This window comes from Carica papaya, chromosome 7, assembly GCF_054855325.1.
Source record: "Carica papaya isolate Zhongbai chromosome 7, ASM5485532v1, whole genome shotgun sequence".
NCBI lineage: Eukaryota > Viridiplantae > Streptophyta > Magnoliopsida > Brassicales > Caricaceae > Carica > Carica papaya.
Genome location: NC_142315.1, coordinates 58,119 through 78,383, shown reverse-complemented (window position 1 = coordinate 78,383; position 20,265 = coordinate 58,119). Strand labels below are relative to the sequence as shown.

The window sequence follows — 20,265 nt, the reverse complement described above, 5'->3', positions numbered from 1 at the left end:
TTGGGCTGCAATAAACAAATAATAGAAAGGATTAAATTGTCATTCAACTCTTTTAAAAGAATAATAATAATTTACCCTGCATCGTCCTCTTTCTCCTTGCTCTCTCTCTCTCTCTCTCTCTCTTGGCTGCCCTCTCTTCAAGAAACCTCAGTATCGAACCCGTCCTCCTCTCCTTTCCTAAAGGAAACACATTTCATTTGCCCATCTCTTCGATTGTTGACGCAGTATGGGAGACAGCCAATACTCTTTTTCGCTCACTACTTTTAGGTATGAACCTGTCTCGTACTGGCATTCTCACCTGAAAACTTTCATTTTCCTTTCTGTTGCTGCTCGTATTATTAATGATCAATATAATCTGATAATCTATCTCGTTCTTTCACTTCTAAATTAGTCCATCTGGAAAGCTCGTTCAGATTGAACATGCCCTAACAGCCGTCGGATCTGGTCAAACATCTTTGGGAATCAAAGGTATGTTGCTTTGACGCTGCTATGAAAATCTAACGATTTCTCTCGTGTACTTGAGACAGACAGTCTAAGTTGGCTACTGAACCTTTTAGACGCCTCCACCGTGGTCTTCTTTTTTTTCGTAAACCCTGTAGACTGTTGACACTTCTACGCAGCGCGAAACTTTATTTTCTCAAACATTAGGATGATTTCGAAATTCTTGTGTAATTGTGTGAGTAGGGGAAATACCGCCTGTCAGTATCACGTGCCACATAGTAATTCTTGTGGGTGTCCAGCTTACCCTAGTTGATGCGGCGGTTAGATTATTGGAGGGTTTTCATTATGTTGCCAAAATGAGAAAATCTGGACTTTTAGTGAAACCTAATGGAGCCAACCCTGTGCCATTTTGTTAAGTTTTTCATTTATTATTTCGGCTGAATTACCTGGATTATTTAAGTCATTTTCTTGATCAAATTGGAACCAGAAATAAGAAAATGTGGTTCCTGCACTATGGATGGCTATTGACGTAGACATCTGAAGTCCAAGGGTACATCTAATTCAGTTTTCTAGTCAGATGTTTTCCGGTTTCCAATTCTAAGCTGGTTGCAAGATAAGCTTCTCAGAGTAGCTCTATAACTAGCGAGGGTTGACATGAGTTGGAGGATACTACAGAGTCAAAAATTCTGTTTCTTTTTTCCTGTAAAATACCACCAACATCATTAAGGGGGTTAAAGACGGAAAGATTCTAGTCTAGATAATTTGAGCAGCTATAATAGGTTAAAGACAAAGTAAGAAGTAAGAAGCCAGAAATATTCCATTACTTTCCCAGCTTAGGTTATTGTCAGGGCAATTTGAATGATTATAATAGGTTAAATACAGTTTACAGAGAGAAGTAAGAACTACAGTTACCAAGAAAGAAGCTATTATTGCCGAAATGTTGTTATTTCTGCTAATGCATCTGTGGCCGATACAAAGTTTCTTTCTTCTCTCCCGTGGGACCATCTTACGAGTACTAAAGGAAGAAAAAATTAACTCTCGAATGTTTGCTCTGTAATACTATAATGATGTAGGACAGCGAGGGTTGAGTGTCTTCCAAGAGACTTGGGCAGAGATTACAATTAGTTGTTTCAAAATTAAGAACCTCAATGGATGGGAGAAAAAGGGCCATGATAAACGTAAGCTCAGGATAAAACCAATTAGAGAAAGGGAGATAGTAGCAGCAGGGAGAGGGTGAGAATGGGAGAGGGGGGATCTTATCTTGAATACCTGTAGAGGTATTTTATGTTTTCAGAGTAATAGTAATAGGTGCTTCAAGTTCCTAGACTGAATCGTACTCTGCCCCTGGAGGCTTTGGCCTTGTTTATTTGACATTTTCAGTGTTTGTTTCTCCTCTGAATCATGAGGGTTCCATTACCTCCTATTTTTGAGGTGCTGGTGGGAAAAGTAGGTTAAACTGTTGCAGGAGGGAGCATTATTTGCTGGTGTACGGGTACTGTGGCTGGAGAGGAATGCAAGGGTTTGCAAAGATTATTTGTTGCCTTTTGCGATTCTTTAGGGAAAATAACTTTTTTGGCCTCTCTTTGGGCTAAGCCCCATGTCCTCTATAAGGATATTTCTTTGTCAATTTTACATAGAGATTGACTGGCTATTCTTTATGGAGTCGTCTTTTTTGCACTGCCTTAATCTCTTTCTTTTTGTCATTTGATTTTTATCTTTGGAGGATAACTAGTCCCCCATTGGTGTGCTTCTCTCCATTTATGATAATATTTTCTTTTTCTATAAAAAGGATGAGGTGGTAAAAAGTCAACTGAATTGACTAACAGGTGGTTGATGTAAGTTTTGGTAGTACTGACTATAGGTATAGAAGAACAAACATCAGTAGTGCAGATCATTTGGTTAGTTTGAACATTTTTACTCGAAATATGAGGTTCAATTAGCTTTTGTTTCCACGTTAGCTTATGAGTATTTTTTTATTTTTTGATCCATGATATTGAATATTTCTATATTTTATTTCTTTCTGCGGCTTGGCTATTTCTTATGTTACTTATGATTGTTTTGCTTGCCATTGCAGCTGCCAATGGCGTTGTTATTGCTACAGAGAAAAAACTATCATCTATATTGGTTGATGAAACCTCCGTAAGTGGATCTTTTTGCTGCTTTTCTATACTATTAAATCAGGCTTCCTAGTTGCTCTCTTGTTGATCTGAAAGTTCTGTTTTGATGGCATTTTCAATCCTGTTCTTCTTATTAGAGAACTGGGCCGTTTCTTATTCTTAATTTTTGGTTTCAGGTTCAAAAGATTCAGATATTGACCCCTAATATTGGAGTTGTTTACAGGTCTGTTTGCAACTAGACATAGTTTATCTATTGGGTTAGTCATAAAATATGCATCCTAGTTTCCAAGTAGAGTTTTTCTTGCCAAGTTTTTAGCCAATATTTTCTCCCTACAAATTGTATATGTTGCATCTTCATACTCTTTTCTTTTTTTGGGGTTAATGACTGATTTTTGCTCCTTTGTATGCAGTGGTATGGGACCTGATTTTCGAGTTTTGGTTCGAAAAAGTAGGAAGCAGGCTGAGCAGTATCATCGATTGTACAAAGTACTTCACAACTTTCTTGCTTGGGCTTACCCGGATGGTTGTCTCAATGCATCCAGGATTAATATGATTTGTCTTTTTTCTGAACTAGTTTCTTAAACTCTGACATGCAATGTGATCTGGTGTTCTTGTCGTCAGGAACCGATCCCTGTTACACAGCTTGTCAGGGAAACAGCTGCTGTTATGCAAGAGTTCACTCAATCAGGGTAATTACTGAATTTTATTGGTTTTAAAATGAATATGCAGTGGATTTGGCACTTATCCTGTTGGTGAATTCCTCTTTGTGAAGACCAAGAAAGTTTACTCATGAATCAGAAAGTTCAAGTGCATGCATAATTTACAAGGAAATAAACCTTAAGTCGTGGTTTTAGAACCTTGGGGACTAATTGAGCTTTTTTTTTTTTTTTTTGAAGAGGACTAACAGGACTAATATGATTTTAAGAAAAATAACTACTTTAAACTGCCCAATATTTCTGTTTTAAACCGCTATTATTGGTTTATAGCTTGAGATGAGAGTAGAAAGAACCTAGAGTTCCCCCACAAACTTTACTTATTCGTAAGTTTGTAAACAACAAATCTAGAGGATAAATTATGTCCTTCGCAACTGAAGCATTTAAAAATTTTTGAAAAATGGGAAATGACAATACTGTTTGAAAGACTTTGTAAATGACTGTCATCTCCCACTTAGGTAGATAATGTTTTTACTGCTCTTAATGCTGGAAACCTTTAATCATAACATATGGTCAGATTTTGTTTTAGATGCATAATCCTCTTCTTTCTTCTGGTAGTGGTGTCAGGCCCTTTGGAGTCTCACTGTTGGTTGCCGGCTTTGATGACAAAGGTCCACAACTATATCAGGTATTGCCAGCCTACTTATGCGGTGGTTTGCGTGCTGCTGTTTTTTTCTTTCCTGGTGGTCCTTACTTTGTATCAGATTATCAAGGATGCTGGTTTGTACTTATAGTTTAATGAATCCTTTGTGCAAATTTCCATGTTGATCCAGAAGATTCTGGTTCGTCATCTCTCTTTTTTCTACAGTGTATCCACCAATACCTTATTTATCACCATGGAGCTGTGAAATTTTCGTATCATTACATTTCAAGTGAGCTTGAAATATTAGTGCATGTCTCTATCAGTTACTGTTGTATTATCTTGTTGCAACCGTGAATCTCTTTTAGTGCTGCAATCAGTATTGTTCTGGTGGCTTGGCGTCTGAAGGATTCACATTTTTTTCAGCTTATGCAATTTCTTTTGGTGAAACATTTATCAATATGTAGATTAGAGGAAGTTTCTTGTATCTTTTCTTTGGTGTAGGTGGACCCCTCCGGTTCATATTTCTCCTGGAAAGCTTCAGCAATGGGGAAGAATGTTTCCAATGCAAAGACATTCCTTGAAAAGAGGTGAGCTCAGTTTGGTAGCTATCAATATGTTAAACAGATTTTTTTTTCTACCTTTTTTTTATCACTTTTATTTTTCTTTTCCTCTATGATAGTAACTGGCTGCATTGCCTGTTGCATGGACTTGGGTATGGGTGTCCAGTATAGGTGTGACCTGATTATCTGACTGGGCAATTTTTATGGTTAAATATATCGGATTCGGTCAATGTTAGTCCAAAAATTAGGAATTGATATTTGGATTTATTTGATATAACAGATAAAATTAAGATAAGCCTATAGGTATAGTGTCATACAGGACAAGATACATGTTGGGTCATGAGCAAAGAAGAGGTTTGTCACCTCCACTATCTCTTCCCACGCTCCCACCTTAAACCCCAAAGTAATTGGATATCTGTTAAGAGCATCCATCACAAGGATAAAAAGTAATGGAGAAAGGGATCTCCTTGCATAAGACCTAGAAGCCTTGGAAAAAACCTAAAGAACTGCCATTAATGAAAGCTATGAAAGAGGAAAAAAATGCAAGAACACATTCACGAGCACCAGATTCCAAAACCTAGTCTCTTCAACATGTAAAACTAGAAACTTGAAGACACATGACTATAGACCTTCTCCATGCCAAGCTTACAAGTCAGCTCCTCAAACCCCCCGCCCTCCCCCTTTATTTCAAAAAAAAATAAAAACAAGTTAGTCCCTCAACCCCCCTCCTTTATAAGCTATCCACCATTTCGTTTGAAATAAAATTAGCATCCAAGATTGTCTTCCTCCAAGAGGCATGATGACACTCTCCAACCACATATCCCGCAGCTCTGCCAATCTCCTCGCTAGCAATTTTCCTATAAGTTTGTATCACAATCCACAAGCTAATCGGTTTAAAGTCCATGATGTTGGAAGCACCATCAATTTTTGGTATAAACACCAAAAAAGTGGAATTAGACTGAACCAGAACGAACCATTTTTTTGTTCTTTTGAAATAAGAACCATTCTCATAAAATGCATTAAGTAAAACCCTTCCCCCATCAATGGCATATCATATCAATGCTCGAGTATGGTGGATGAAAGTCACATTAAAACCGTTTGGTTCTGTTGCCTTGTTGACTATCAGCCAAACTAATTTCATTGTTTTTTGGCTTTAATATCTTCCTCTGTCTATTTGCCATACAAATGTTTATTTAAAAAAAAAAATTGTTGTACAAATGTTTATTATATCATGATGTGTCCTGGTATTGCTTTCTCCTTAATGGTTGTAAAAATATTATATGGTTGTGGAATTTTGGTTATTCAGTTAACTTAGTCCTAATCTAAAACTACCTTCAAAGTTTTTATTAGCATGGATGTTACTGTTTCTTGTGTTGTGCACAGGTATACAGAGGACATGGAGCTTGATGATGCTGTTCACACAGCCATTTTGACACTGAAGGAAGGGTAGACATTTAACTTCTCTAATTTGTTTTGCCGGGCACTTTCTTAGCATTTATAATTGGAAGTCCCTGTAAATCAATGATAATTGAATCAATTAGCCTGAAATTGGTGGATTTGAATGTGTCATTAAATATTATGTTGCCTGCAAAAGGCGGAGAAATTAGTATCTCAGCGTGCATTCACACAGTTTGATTACTTTCCAAATATGAAAGACAGGTGTTGACGTTAATGCCTTAACAATAATTCCAATTACTTGATGGTAGATATTAAAGCCAAATCAACTTCAAATTCACATGCTTGTACAATGTGTATCACGCTAGAACTTTTGAAATAGCTTTATAATTTTAGTTTCATCATATTTTGTAGGTTTGAAGGACAAATTTCTGGGAAAAATATAGAGATTGGTATTATTGGTGCTGACAAAAAATTCAGGTAAGTTCTTATTTTGGTATTCCTGTACTTTGTTCTCTTATCTCTTTGTTAACATATTCTGATCAAAAGAGGAAAAGATGATGTGCCATGAAGCCTAGTTTTAGTTCCCACATCAAAGTGTCTTTAGGAAGAGTTTAATTCTTTTGTTTGAGATTTATAGGCCCATGGAGGCATGCTCAAGCTTTTCTGACAAATTTGTATGGCAGTTGCTGGACTCTTCTAAGTGTCTATAAATTTATTTAGTTGTGTTTTAACGCTTTGGCTTCTATAGGTACTAATAACCATCCTTTTCATGAAATAACCATACTACTTACTATATAACATACTGCACTGTACCAAACTTAGATGGGTATTCTAAGTTTTTGAGTGATAATTGTGGAGTCTTGGCATATAAGACAGTTCATCGTATGAGATGAAAAAAAAGTCGGGAACCTTCCATTATTTGGCAACATTTTGCATTTCTTACAATTTCAATGTTCTATTCTGCATCAATATTTAAATAAGTTTTAAGGGAATGTTTTGACTTTTTAGCTTTCAACCATGACCAGAGTTAATAGGGTTCATATTTTGAAAAAATTGGTTTTGATGTGGGAGTAATTAGTTCATCGAAGAACTGCAAGTATCGTACTGATCATTTTCCTTTTCACAGGGTACTAACATCAGCTGAAATTGACGATTACTTGGCCGAAGTTGAATAGATTGTTTATGTTTTTAGCATCCGTTTCGTGCAGCGGCACAAAATCCTAATCCTAAATCTCTTTGGCTCTATGTTCGACCCCACTGTTTATGAAAGCCCTGAGGCTAACATTGAAGAAAGAAAAAAAGAAACGGAATGATACTATTATGTACTTGTATAACACAGATTGATGGTTGAGGTTATTGAGCTTGTTTGCATTGACGTTAATGCTACCTCAAGATAATCATGTTTAGATTATCTTTAATGACAGTAATTTTTGACAGTCAGGGTGGTTTAAATGCATCGCCTAAAAGCCATTTGTTGTTTTATCTGAGGTAGATATCAAGTTAAAAATTATTGGCATGTTGAGAATGAAAGATTAATTGAGATATTTGGATTAATAATTAAGAGTTGGAGAGAATTTTAATATGTGATGATATGAGAGAATGCACATTTAATAGGGTGGGACATGATCTGATCTTTGATCTAAATGTTGCCCAATGTTGTTTTTCTGGACATGTTTTATGTGAGTTATTCACTAAAAATCTTTCTTAGTTCATTTTTTTTTTTGGAATTTATTTGATGCCTTAATGAATTTTGTGTGATAATGAATGTTTTGATTACAATTTTCAATGTCATAAGCTGTAACAAAACAAGTAGTGGATGGAATGAAATTTGATTTTGTTACATAATTAAGCATGGCCTCCCTGTTGGTGCTCTACTTTGGCAGCTTCTTTTGCTGATACGTAGTAGGCAATGCTAAAGAGTCCATGAATAAAGCAGAGGATACCTCCTATTGATAGGATCCGGTGATGAGCTATCCCACATGATTTTCTTGATTTTGCATTTGCTAATGTTCCAATTGTTAGCATTGAGACTCCAACGACTACTATAATCCTAGTAGGCCAACAATTTTTACACAATAAGTAAAATTAAATATGTATAAGAGAAGCTGATAATTTAAAGTTCTGATTATGGCTATGATAGAAAGTTAAATTATAATCAATGTTTTCTAAAAGATAAGATGCATATATACCAGGAGAAAATGAGAGAAGCAATGGCCAATTGCTTGTTTGGTGACGCTTTAACAAATTCTTCTTTAGACCATATGCAAATGCAGCCACCTAGCAAGTTAGCCATAACATGGGCAAGAGCCAAAAGTATAACTGCAGCTAATCCTAGTTTGTAAGCTTGATAATTTGGATCTCTGCACTCAAAAATCCACATCTTCAAATGCTTCACCTGTTCAACATAAACCCGAAATTTCATCAGCAGAAACCGACAATTACAAGTTTCTTACATTCTTAAAAAGAAAATACCTTATTCTGAGCTATTTCAGCTTCGATGCCAAGAATTCCAGCTGAAACATCTATTGCCATAATTAACAGACAAATCAAAAAACCTGCATTCTTTGCCATACTTGGAAAAAAGGAAGCTACGGTAGGGATGATTGCCCAGAAGAGAAACTCATCATTTATAACAACAAAACAATATAAAGAGAATAAGAATAAAGTGTAACACCACCTTTGTTTCAAGCATTACAATTTAGTAATAATAGCAGAAAGATCAGCTGTGGTTGAGTAAAAAGCTTCTTTTGCCTTCACATTTTGTGCTTCTTTATTCCTCATTTTCTTTAAAATCTCATATTCTTTACATAGAGGAGAAGGAAAGAAGAGTATCACCACCATGATGGAAAAGGAAAGACTCTGTCATAACTCTTCCAAGTGTTCCATTCCTTATTGGGAAGTATCAATACTTTTAGGCATTACAAGGGAGGAGATGCTTTTACTTAAACATCCAAATAACTATTTTTATTGTAAGAGTCATTTTAGTTTAACAAATTTATAATCATTTCGTCAATTAAACTCTTATTATTCCATTTTTTTTTTGTTATTTATTTACCTAATAAAAAAAAAATCCGGCATGCTAAATATAGAAGTCTTTTTACCTATTGTAAATTACAGATCGTATCCTTTTATGACTAGTTATATCAGATATTCAAAACCACTGTATCTAATAATCAAAGTCCTTAGTGAGAAAAAAAAATATATATATATAATATATTTTCTAGAAAAAAATCTGTTTAACACAGACGTGCCACTTGGCGGGCCAAGGTATGACAGACATGAGCCACTGCATACTCTCTAGAAGAAGCTCGACGCTTCACTAACTGTCACGACGATCATGTCAGGGATTAAAAGATCAGCTCTCGTTTGCCAAAATAAAACAGAAGAGCCTATTTTACCTGGAAGGGATAGGAGAGAAAATTCTCGGATTCTCGGTTCCTTTCCTCCAATTTCTCCTCTGGCTTCGAAGCAAGAAGAAACTATAGCACAAAGGAAAGATGTCATTTTATTATCGGTGGAAGAACTTCGACGAGAACGAGGATCGACCGGAGAAGCCTCGTAGGTACGGCGTTACGGAGATACGAGTTCCTCATTGCTCCCTTTTGGGTCGAAACGTCATCCAGGTTCTGATTCGTTCAGCCTTTGTATATACCGTCTGTTTATGTTTCATGTCGAAACGGTTGATGGGGATTCTGGTATATGCATCTGTGAAATTTTTTATATTTTTTGGTTTTCCTGGTGTTGCTTTGTGGATTGATTTGTTTTGTCGTAATTTAATTAGGAACAGAACTTCTGTTTGTTCTTGAATCTTTAGAAATGCACTCTGGGGTTTGCTGATAATCTTTCCCTGGTTTTTATCATCTTCGACTCACACCAGCTTCCCTTAAAGTTTTATCTACAAAACAGTAGTTTTCTGCAATTTTCCCCGTTAAGAAAATGGATGTAAATGATTTTTATCAGAATTTTTGTTACTCAAAGCTAGACCTTTATTAAAAAGGGAAAAGAAGAGAAAGATCATATGAATAACTTAAATTTTTGCTGTCCGAGAATAATTTAAGTAAATTGTAGTACGTGGGAAATGAATAACTTCTATATAAGAATTTCAATTAATGCAGATTCCTGAGGGTGATTTTAGTTTGTTGAGTCTTAATTTTATTTTTAGTCATTGCGTGTGGCAGGATATTTTTGAGTCCATGGGACAATTTGTTGATGGGTTGAAGTTCTCAGGGGGATCTCATAGTCTAATGCCAAGAGATATCATAAAAGAAGTGATCAATATGGCTCACAAGCATGATATGTATGTGAGTACTGGCGATTGGGCTGAACATTTGCTTCGCAGGGGTCCATCAGTGTTCAAAGAATATGTGGAGGTAAAACGTTGAGGAAATAATATGGTGCAATTTTGATTTCTTTTTTTCTTTTTTTGCATATTAGTTTCACATCTTTTGCTGATGCATTCACAGGAGTGCAAGCAGTTGGGGTTTGACACTATTGAGCTGAACGCAGGGTCCCTTGAACTTCCTGAAGAAACTCTTTTGAGATACTTGCGCCTGATTAAGAGCAGCGGTCTAAAAGCCAAGCCTCAATTTTCAGTAAAATTTAACAAGTCTGACATTCCTGTTGGCCGTGATAGAGCATTTGGGGCTTACATTGTCACAACACCTCGATCTACTGGTATGCCTACCATTCTTTTAGATGAGCAACTTGGTAGAAAATTTCCTCGGCTCTATATTATATAACATTGTGATTTTAGTTCCTGAAACAGAGATAGTTCACATCATCTCTTCTATTCACGTTTTCTTCATATAGAAGTTTAGGGTTAAGTAAAATTAGAGTTGGTGCTGGCAATTTAAAAAGTTAATCTAGTCTGTCATTCCGTTACCTTCAAGGTGACAGAAAGCACACTAAACAGTGATAGTACTTTTCCTGATTCCTAAAATTTTCTGTCAGTCAGAGACTGTCTCTATGGTTGCTTTTGATTTGTTTGAACTTTCCTGTGATGTCGGCTTTTTTATGAGGGTTTTCCTAGGGAAAGTGCACATACTCAACACATTTAGTTAGAAATTTTCAGCTTTTAAAACTTGTTTGTTAGAAGTTGTTAATGTGTTGATATTGTGCCAGCTTTATTTTGATAGCACATTTTTCTCGTGGTTTCCTTCACGAACTTTGTAGTAAAGTGGGATATAAAGATATAGGGAGAAAATCATATTTATGTGCAGCATATAATCCTATTGCTTAAAATTACATTTCTTTGAATGGAAAGGACTGATACATTTCTAATAGGAATTGGGGACTGGGACTTGATTGCTAATATATTTGATTGATGCTTGGCATCTGGCAACCATCTTTGTAACCATGAGCTTACCTCTAATTGTCAGCAGAGTTTGTTGAGGACGTCGATCTTTTGGTCAGAAGGGCTGAGAGATGCTTAGAGGCTGGCGCAGACATGATTACGATTGATGCTGATGATGTCTGTAAACAGGCTGATTCTGTACGGGCAGACATAATAGCAAAGATCATTGGACGTCTAGGGGTTGAGAAAACTATGTTTGAAGCGTCAAATCTGAGAACCTCGGAGTGGTTCATCAAACATTATGGTTCTAATGTATGCTTTTTCTTAAATTCTTGTCTCATTGTTCCATTTAGATATTCTGAACTAATGCTTTTTTTTATGATATATCTTTTAAGGTCAACCTCTTTGTGGATCATTCTCAAGTGATGGATCTGGAGTGCCTTCGTGGTTGCAGCTTAGGTAAAGATCACAAATCTGTTCTTGGTTCCTCATACTTTCTGGTCTGAGTTGGTCATCTATCTTCTCAAGGAACTAGTCCTGTTATTGATGTAATTTTGTGATGTGTGTAGTGTTGTAAGTTTAAAAAAAAAAAAAAAAGAAAAAAAAGACTTGAAGACTTTATCTTGGCTTGTATTACTGTAATACTAAATCAAATGTAACTCTATTGACTTATATGTTATGTTTAGTTGGTTGTGCTCATCATACTGCTTGTAGTTTTCTAAGGCTCCTACTGGTTATTCAATGTGTAGAAGACAGTGCCATAATTACTTTGGCATACTCTGATACTAGTTTTGAGCGTCACTGCCAATGTGCTATCTAATTAGAGGATGGGATTGTTGAAGCAACATGCCCCATTTGTAGTCTGCCTTCAACTACTCTTGTTTTTATCATCAGAAGATTATCATGGAGAAACTAAGTTTTTAGTTGGCAATCCTTTTGTGTTAGATTTCTCATGTTTGAAATGTTTGTCCTCCATATAAGAACAAGAAAAGTATATATGAGACAAATGTCAAAACAAAGATGGGCTTTAAAAAATTCAGTGTTTTAAGTGTTAAAATTTCCTTTGGAAGGAGGTAATAGCCATTTACTTATTAGATTTAAACGCTACTAATTTGACAATATACCAGACCCAGGTGTGAGCGAATAAGAAAAGAAAAATTAACATCAATCAGAAAAATAAACAGAAAAAATATTTCTTTGTTTCATTAATTTAATTATTTATGGAATTGACTTAAAAAGGAGGTTTGAATTGATGAATTTGCAGTTTCCCACCAAACGCGTGATGCAACGTTAATTTGTGGTTTGGTGGCCAACTAATAATCCAATCTAAAGCGTCTACATCTGCAAATATTGCTTCCTCAAAATAAGAACTAAAAGAATAGTTATTTGTAAGTTGTATTGAGGAAAACTGTAAGGTGGACTTACAGTGCTGATTAGGTTTTGAGTCGTCGGTGATGCTAGAGAAGGTCACGTGCTTACCTTCTACCTCTTGCATCCAACAACAAACGATAACGACTACCCACTCTTTCTGCTATAAAATAAACTCGCCACCTCTGTCATCTTCATATATATTCCTACGTACTTGTATAAGATATAGCACAAACTGTTGCTTTTGCTACTTTCATCAAATCGCCATATATAGATATATACATCGTTTAATTTTATAGATCATCTTTTAAATACGCAGAAGGATAATGGACACGGCAACTCAAGTAAAGAAGATGGCATGTGTGATTGGTGGAAGTGGCAACCTGGCCTCCATGCTCATCAACTCTTTGCTTCACAAGGGCTATGCTGTCAACACCACTGTAAGGGATCCAGGTTAGTTTTATCACCCATCTTCTCCCATTCCTATTATTCTCTTTATCTACGTGTGTGTGTATATATATATATATCATCATCATCATCATCATCTGAATCTACTGTCATATATATATATATATATATATATCATCATCATCATCATCATCTGAATCTACTGTCATTGTTTTTTGCAGACAATGAGAAGAAAACCGGTCATCTTAAAGCACTACACCAACTTGGTGACCTCAAAATTTTCAAGGGTGATTTAACCGATGAAGGTTGTTTCGACGCCCCTATAGCCGGTTGTCACTTTGTCTTCCATGTCGCAACACCAATCAATTTTGATGCTCAAGATCCAGAGGTAAGAACCTTCAACCAAACTCTATGCTTGTCATGTCACTCTGTGTTGCTCCATCTTTAATTCGTATACATGTGTAGAATGAAATGATCAAGCCAGCAGTACAAGGAGCACTAAATGTTCTCAAATCCTGCGTGAAGTCAAAGTCAGTTAAGCGGGTGATTTATACGTCTTCAGCTGCTGCAGTCTCAATCAATAAGCTCAGTGAGACGGGTGTTGTTTTGGATGAGAATGATTGGACTGATGTTGAGTATTTGACATCTGAGAGGCCACCTACTTGGGTAATGTATGATTTGATGCTTGATTATACATCCATCCGACTGATGTTGAGTATTTGACATCTGAGGCTGGGAATTTGCAGGGGTACCCTGTATCAAAGGCGTTGTCTGAAAAGGCAGCCTGGAAGTTTGCCCAAGACAATAATATTGATCTCATTGCTGTTGTTCCTGTTCTCCTCTGTGGTCCTTCTCGCCTTCCAGAACCACCACACAGCATACATCTTTCCATGTCTTTGATTACTCGTAATGCTGTCATTTTATCAGATATTGCTGCTTCTGGCATAACACAACTTGTTTATAAACAGGCAATTGAACGTCCTTGTGTGTGTGCAGGGAATGAAAACAAGTTAAAAGGTTTGATAGGTATGCAATTGATATCAGGTTCAATCTCCATTGTCCATGTGGAGGACGTCTGTGAAGCTCATATATTCTTGGCAGAGAAAGAAACTGCTTCCGGTCGGTACATATGCTGTGCTGTTAATACCAGTGTCCCTGAGCTCGCTAAGTTCCTCAGCAAACGTTATCCTCAGTACCAAGTCCCTACCGAGTAAGTCACTAGCCTGCCAAGATTCAATTTCCCTATACTGGATGGGCAAAATTAATATCTCATTGTATTCTGGTTGTAAACTTAATACAGGTTTGAAGGTGTTCCCTCCAAGCCTAAACTGATGATTTCCTCTGAAAAGCTTGTTAGGGAAGGTTTCAGTTTCAAGTATGGAATTGAGGAGATTTATGATTCAACTGTGGAGTACTGCAAGTCAACAGGGACCCTCAACTGAAGATGTAGTCAACATGTGATAAGTATGTAGCTTGAGATTGTGAAGCTTTGGCTGTACAAGCTTGTTAAATAAGCACCATTTTCTAAGTTTGGTATAAAATACTGCTACATGAACAACTTCAACATGTCTCTTTGCTTTCGATTTTGAGAGAATTAAACATGATTAAGAAAAAATTATTATGTGAACAATTTCAACACATCTCATTGCAGAGGCTTACGCTACCATCTTGCCAGTGAATTATTAATATATGCTATATAATCCAAAGTCTTAACAGGATACTTTGGATTATATTTTACAAGTTATTGTTTTTCATATATACTGTATAAACGGGAAGGAAGACTGCCATAGCTCATGTACACCTAAACAAGCATATGATGTAGTCTTTCTGCACAATATCCCACCAAGTTCTTGTGGTGTAATCTTACCTAGCGTTTAAACAAGAAGTTAACTTGAATAGAACAACAAATCATATGCATACATTTTCTCAATCAATATATATGGTTAGGTACGTAGATCAACGACCACTGCTAGTATAACAGCAAATTAAGAAGCAGCATGAACTTTAAGGGGCCATCTGAGCCTTATAAACACATCCAAATGCACGTATAACAATGATTGCTTTCTGTAAATCCCTGAAAATATAAACCAAATTAAGTATGTGATAAACCGCAAAGATCACCACGTCCATCACGCCTCACAACCAAACCCAAAAGGTATCTTGACTGAGAAAAAGCACATGTGCAGAATGCAAGCAAAACGTGCAAAAGAAGAAGAGAACCGTGCAGGAAAATGGAGCCTAGCCGTTAGCCGGAATCAGCCACATTCTTATCTTTAAAGCTTATCTTTTATTTTGATTTTTCTACCTAGTTTAGCCGTAGTTCAGTTAAGCACTCAATTGCAGCAATAAGAAATCATTTTAAATTTGCAAACATTTTGTGGTTATTTATCATCCAAACTAGAAGAAATTTTTCTCATTTTCAATAGGCTTCTGATTGGGACCTATCAGTATGATTATTGTATTAGTTGTTTTAATATTAATCAATACTAAATATCATATAGATAGGTAGATAGACATACTTTAGGAATATGTTGGAACTTCAGTAGATCAGATTTTGATGGTTGTAAGCCAAGAATAATGACATGGGTTACTATCCTCGACCTTTTGTGCTGTAAATTTGTCCCTAATCCTGGTAATACAGTGAATAAAGTATTCCAGTCCCAATGCAAAACCCACCAACAAATTCCCATGTTATCTTCTTCATTTTCCTTGTTCATCTCTATCAAGTTAATCGCTCATCACCACCTGTAGATTATTATTCAAACTTCTCATTTATATATATATATGTTAAATTTAATGTTTTTTTTTGTTGAGTTTCAATTTTAGTTCAAAAATTTAATGTGAAGTTGTTTCACGGTAGGATACAAAAAACACCATGCAACGTGTATGCATGGATTTCGGGATATCTGATTTGATCGGTTAGTTGACGTAATCTGCTTCAATTTGTATTCCTATATATATACAAGCAAGAAATAAAAGATAAACATTTCTTCTTTCTCCAAAAACACTGCCTTTCAGAAAACAGCAAAACAGAGGCTGTTGCATAACCTTGCTCTGTTTTGCTGTCCCTCTCTCTCATCAACTTTCTCTCTCTAAGTTCTCTCATTCATAGAGCCTCCTTTGAAGCTTATTTGCTTTCGATCAACAAGTGCTATCAGAGCCCTTATCTTAAGGGACCGGTAAACCAACATACCCTCGAAAAATTCGATGACATCCACTGGAACCACACCCCCCCCACACTTCAACGGAGAAAACTACCATGTATGGGCAATCAAAATGAGAGCCCATCTGAAAGCCTTAAGTCTGTGGGATGTTATTATGGATGACAGTGATCCTCCTCCACCAGGGGACACTGCCACTCTAAACCAAATTAGAAGGCACGAGGAAGACAAGGCCAAGAAACCAAAGGCAATTGCTTGCCTTTTCTCGGCCGTCTCGGATAGGGTATTTTCAAGGATTATGAACTTCGAATCACCAAAGGCTGCTTAGGAGAAATTTAAGGAAGAATTTGATGGGGGAGTCAGAAGTAGAAAGGTAAAAATCTTGAGACTGAAGAGTGAGTTTGCATTACTCAGAATGCAGGAAAATGAATCAATGAAGGAATATGCATCCAAACTCTTGGATGTGGTAAACAAAATGAGACTGCTTGGGGAGGATTTTCCGGAATCAAGGGTAATAGAGCAGATTCTTATCAGCTTGCCCCCCAAATTCGAGTCGAAAATCTCAGCCTTGGAGGAGCTTGCAGACATTGAGTCTATCTCCTCGGCTGAGCTGATAAACAAGCTTCAATCCAGTGAGCAACGGGTAAATATGCATGTTTGACAACATACTGAGGGAGCCTTAATTTCAACTCAGATCAAAGGAAGCTCTTCAACACAGAATCAAGGGAGAAGGAGTGAATGGAATCAAACTGGAAACTAAAATTCCAGTAAACAAAGGAAATATTCTCAGTGTAGTATCTGTTCCTTAACAAATCATTCTGAAAATGAGTGCTGGTATAAGGGAAAGAAAACCATTTGGTGCAATTTCTGCAAAAAGCTTGGTCATAAGGAGAAATTCTGTAGACAGAAACAGAAGCAGGAAGGATCACAGCCAAAGCAGGAACAACGGCAAGCCAATATCACCAAGGTGTCCTGTGAGCAAAGTGACACAATTCTCGTTGCGCTAAGTAAGCTGCTAGTGGAGGATGATACTCTCTGGGTGGTGGACAGTGGGTGCACCTCCCACATGTGCAAGGATGCGGGCTTGTTCGTGTCACTTGACAAAACAATCTCAGGCCAGGTTCGACTTGGAAATGGTATGCTGGAAACCATCAAGGGCAAAGGCAACATAGCCATTGAAACCAGGGAAGGTAAGAAGCTTATCACTGATGTGAATTTTGTTCCTACCCTCTTACAGAATCTTCTGAGTGTGAATCAGATGACTGATCGAGGCTACTCGGTCGGATTCAAGAATAACTGTTGCAGGATATATGATCTTGAGGATCGCTTAATCGCTTTCATCTAAAAGAAGGATCAAGTCTACTCCTTGAAGCTCAGAGAAGTAGTCGAGAGGGCCAGTGTTGCCTCTGTAACAGAAAGTGAGAAGTGACACAGGCGCCTTGGGCATTTTCATACGGCTGGGCTACAACAACTGCAAAAGGGAGGCCTAACCAAAGATTTCCCAAATATTGCAGTCACTAAGTCAGTATGTGGTGCATGTCAGATGAAAAAAATGGCAAGGAATTCCTTTCCTTCGCAAGCAGATTGGAAAGTAAAAGAGAAGCTGACACTTATCCATTCTGACATCTGTGGTCCAATGACAGAAAAATCCATGAGTGGATGCAGGTATTTTAGTTTGTTCATAGATGATTTTTTCAGGATGACTTGGGTTTGTTTTCTGCAGAATAAAACTCAAATTTTTGGTGAATTCAAGAAGTTTTAGACTATTATAGAGAAGGAAAGTGGCAGTATACTGAGGTGCCTAAGGACGGATAATGGCCTTGAATTCAATTACATCAAATTCAATGATTTCTGTTATGAGAATGGGATCAAAAGGCAGTTCACGGCACCATATTCTCCTCAACAGAATGGTGTCTCGGAGAGGAAGAACAGAATTATTGTGGAAATGGCAAGAAGCATGTTTGCTGACAAGCACCTGCCTAAAGTCTTGTGGGCTGAGGCAATGAACACTGCCGTGTTCCTGCTCAACATGTTGCCTACAAAGGCTGTGAAGCAGATGACACCGGCGAAGGCCTGGAGTGGCATCAAACCATCGACTAAGTATCTAAAGGTGTTTGGCTCGGTGTGCTACTGCCATGTCTCGGATGACAGGAGATCCAAGCTAGAAGTGAAGGCTGAATTGGGAGTATTTTTGGGTTACAGTATTGAAGCAAAAGCATATCGAATTCTAAGCCTGAAAACCAACAAGTTTATGATTCGAAGAAATGCAACAGTGGACGAAAACAGCTATTGGAATTGGGAGAAGCAGAAAGTCGAACCAGACTGTGTGACAGTGGAAGAAGGAAAAAAATCTATGTCAGTATTAAACCCAACTCAGGCTGAGGAACAAGATGAATAAGATGAAGAAGATGAAGAAGATGATGAAGGTGAAGCAGAAGGGAGAACAAAAATGAAAAGTTTAGCTGACATCTATGAGAAGTGCAGCTTTGCTTCAAAAGAACCTTCCTATGTTGAGGAAGCACTTCAGCAGCAAGAGTGGAAACTTGCTATGGAATAGGAAATCAGGATGATCGATAAAAACAATACCTGGTCTTTGGTAAAATCAAGTGCAGACATAAAGCCTATTGGAGTAAAGTGGGTGTTCAAGGTAAAACTGAATCCGGACGAGACAACAAACAAGCACAATGCACGGCTTGTGGCAAAGGGGTACTCCCAGCTTCCAGGAATCGACTACACAGAGACTTTTGCTCCTGTGGCCAGATATGAAACAATTAGACTCATTCTGGCCATGGCAGCTCAGTTTAGTTGGAGAGTGATGCATTTGGATGTGAAATCGGCTTTTTTGAATGGCAAGCTGAATGAAAAAATTTATATTGAGCAGCCACCGGGGTTCATTCAACCTGGAAAGAAAAAACATGTCTATCTTCTTCACAAAGCCCTATACGGCCTCAAACAGGCTCCACGAGCCTGGTATGATAAGTTAAATACATACTTATTTCACTGTGGGTTTGAGAAAAGCATGACAGAAACTACACTATATGTGAATAGAGATGAAGACAGACTTATCACTGCAGTATATGTTGATGATATACTGGTGACAGGCAGCAAAAAAAGAAAAATGATAGAGTTCAAGCTGAAATTGGAAAAGGAATTCGAGATGTCTGATCTTGGGGAGGCTACCTACTTCCTGAGAATGGAGATTCATCAAAGCAGCTTCGGTATTTTTCTTTCACAAGACAAGTATGCCAAAAAAATCATAAATAAATTCAACATGGATCACTGTAAATAAGTGTCTACACCACTGGTGTCCAACCTGAAGTTGTCAAATGACGAGAAAGGTAGCCAAGTTGATGAAGGAAATTACAGAAGTCTGATTGGGAGGCTTCTGTATCTCACGGCTACTAGACGAGACATTCTGTTTGCAGTAAGTTTGCTTTCAAGGTATATGGCCTCACCGAGGGAATCACACTTACAAGTTGCTAAATATGTGCTGAGGTACTTGAAAGGAACTTGGAACTTTGGTGTTCAATTCAAAGCAAGAGCTGTGGGTGGATTGGTCGGCTACAGTGATAGTAATTTGGTAGGAAACATGGAAGATGCACGTAGTACAACTGGGTACTTGTTTAAACTAGGCTCCGGTCCTTTCTCATGGGCGTCTAAGAAACAGGATATTGTGGCACAGTCCACAGCTGAGGTTGAGTATGTAGCTGCAGCTACAGCAGCTAACCAAGCAATTTGGTTGAGGAAAGTGTTCAATGATGTAAAGCTGGACAAACAAACACCTACAGTGTTGTATGTAGACAACAAGTCTGCAATTGCCATTGCGAAAAATCCTGTAATGCACGAGAGAACTAAACACATCAACGTTAAGTATCATACTATACGTGAAGTTATTTCACGGTAGGATACGAAAAACACCATGCAACGTGTATGTATGGATTTCGGACTATCTGATTTGATCGGTTAGTTGATGTAATCTGCTTCAATTTGTATTCCTATATATATACAAGCAAGAAATAAAAGATAAGCACTTCTTTATCTAAAAACACTGCCTTTCAGAAAACAGTAAAACAGAGGTTGTTGTATAACCTTATTTTATTTTACTGTCCCTCTCTCTCATCAACTTTCTCTCTCTAAGTTCTCTCATTCACAGAGCCTCCTTTGAAACTTATTTGCTTTCGATCAACAATATATGCATATATATTTTGAATGAGAAATACGGT

The 20,265-nt window shown here is 37.2% G+C and overlaps 4 protein-coding genes across 8 annotated transcripts; 3 read left to right on the top strand and 1 right to left on the bottom strand.

The window, feature by feature from the left end:
* Positions 1-63: 63 nt before the first annotated feature.
* On the top strand, positions 64-7,252 carry LOC110812181 (proteasome subunit alpha type-2-A). 2 transcript variants are annotated; one of them, XM_022038879.2, is made up of 11 exons: positions 64-267; positions 392-468; positions 2,516-2,580; positions 2,735-2,781; positions 2,969-3,044; positions 3,180-3,247; positions 3,830-3,899; positions 4,356-4,441; positions 5,798-5,860; positions 6,224-6,289; positions 6,939-7,252. In XM_022038879.2, the coding sequence occupies exons 1-11, from the start codon at positions 227-229 to the stop codon at positions 6,985-6,987; spliced, it is 708 nt and encodes a 235-aa protein (XP_021894571.1). In that variant the 5' UTR covers positions 64-226; the 3' UTR covers positions 6,988-7,252. The 2 variants fall into 2 exon arrangements, with proteins under 2 accessions (XP_021894571.1, XP_088064738.1); XM_088208612.1 differs by having other exon boundaries at positions 86-267; positions 3,839-3,899.
* A 273-nt stretch (positions 7,253-7,525) lies between these two features.
* LOC110812197 (transmembrane protein, putative (DUF1218)) lies at positions 7,526-8,499 on the bottom strand. The gene is made up of 3 exons (XM_022038902.2): positions 8,285-8,499; positions 8,002-8,207; positions 7,526-7,862 (listed from the first exon to the last, which is right to left on the bottom strand). Exons 1-3 carry the CDS (start codon positions 8,381-8,383, stop codon positions 7,658-7,660), a joined length of 510 nt encoding a protein of 169 aa, XP_021894594.2. The 5' UTR covers positions 8,384-8,499; the 3' UTR covers positions 7,526-7,657.
* A 671-nt stretch (positions 8,500-9,170) lies between these two features.
* LOC110812199 (protein HEAT-STRESS-ASSOCIATED 32) lies at positions 9,171-14,519 on the top strand. 4 transcript variants are annotated; one of them, XM_022038905.2, is made up of 8 exons: positions 11,341-11,417; positions 11,501-11,564; positions 12,793-12,926; positions 13,103-13,269; positions 13,347-13,547; positions 13,628-13,787; positions 13,878-14,091; positions 14,182-14,519. In XM_022038905.2, the coding sequence occupies exons 3-8, from the start codon at positions 12,800-12,802 to the stop codon at positions 14,321-14,323; spliced, it is 1,011 nt and encodes a 336-aa protein (XP_021894597.1). In that variant the 5' UTR covers positions 11,341-11,417; positions 11,501-11,564; positions 12,793-12,799; the 3' UTR covers positions 14,324-14,519. The 4 variants fall into 4 exon arrangements, with proteins under 4 accessions (XP_021894599.1, XP_021894598.1, XP_021894597.1 ...); XM_022038904.2 differs by having other exon boundaries at positions 13,628-14,091; XM_022038907.2 differs by lacking the exons at positions 13,103-13,269; positions 13,347-13,547; positions 13,628-13,787; positions 13,878-14,091; positions 14,182-14,519 and adding exons at positions 9,171-9,435; positions 9,991-10,182; positions 10,276-10,486 and having other exon boundaries at positions 11,194-11,417.
* Positions 14,520-16,457: 1,938 nt separating this feature from the next.
* Positions 16,458-17,387, top strand: LOC148252838 (uncharacterized). The gene is made up of 2 exons (XM_088207714.1): positions 16,458-16,685; positions 16,920-17,387. Exons 1-2 carry the CDS (start codon positions 16,458-16,460, stop codon positions 17,385-17,387), a joined length of 696 nt encoding a protein of 231 aa, XP_088063840.1.
* The last annotated feature ends 2,878 nt before the right edge of the window (positions 17,388-20,265 follow it).

Bases quoted from the DNA above. Each gene is read 5' to 3' on its own strand.
- LOC110812197 (XM_022038902.2), bottom strand. From the start codon at position 8,383: ATGGCAAAGAATGCAGGTTTTTTGATTTGTCTGTTAATTATGGCAATA. The intron at 8,208-8,284 runs GTATTTTCTTTT...TATGTTGAACAG, and splicing joins CTGAAATAGCTCAGAATAAG to GTGAAGCATTTGAAGATGTG. The intron at 7,863-8,001 runs GTATATATGCAT...TTGGCCTACTAG, and splicing joins GCTTCTCTCATTTTCTCCTG to GATTATAGTAGTCGTTGGAG.
- LOC110812181 (XM_022038879.2), top strand. From the start codon at position 227: ATGGGAGACAGCCAATACTCTTTTTCGCTCACTACTTTTAG. The intron at 469-2,515 runs GTATGTTGCTTT...TTGCCATTGCAG, and splicing joins AACATCTTTGGGAATCAAAG to CTGCCAATGGCGTTGTTATT. The intron at 3,045-3,179 runs GTACTTCACAAC...TCTTGTCGTCAG, and splicing joins AGTATCATCGATTGTACAAA to GAACCGATCCCTGTTACACA.
- LOC110812199 (XM_022038904.2), top strand. From the start codon at position 12,800: ATGGACACGGCAACTCAAGTAAAGAAGATGGCATGTGTGATTGGTGGA. The intron at 12,927-13,102 runs GTTAGTTTTATC...TGTTTTTTGCAG, and splicing joins CACCACTGTAAGGGATCCAG to ACAATGAGAAGAAAACCGGT. The intron at 13,548-13,627 runs GTAATGTATGAT...GGGAATTTGCAG, and splicing joins CTGAGAGGCCACCTACTTGG to GGGTACCCTGTATCAAAGGC.
- LOC148252838 (XM_088207714.1), top strand. From the start codon at position 16,458: ATGCAGGAAAATGAATCAATGAAGGAATATGCATCCAAACTCTTGGAT. The intron at 16,686-16,919 runs GTAAATATGCAT...TTCTGCAAAAAG, and splicing joins TTCAATCCAGTGAGCAACGG to CTTGGTCATAAGGAGAAATT.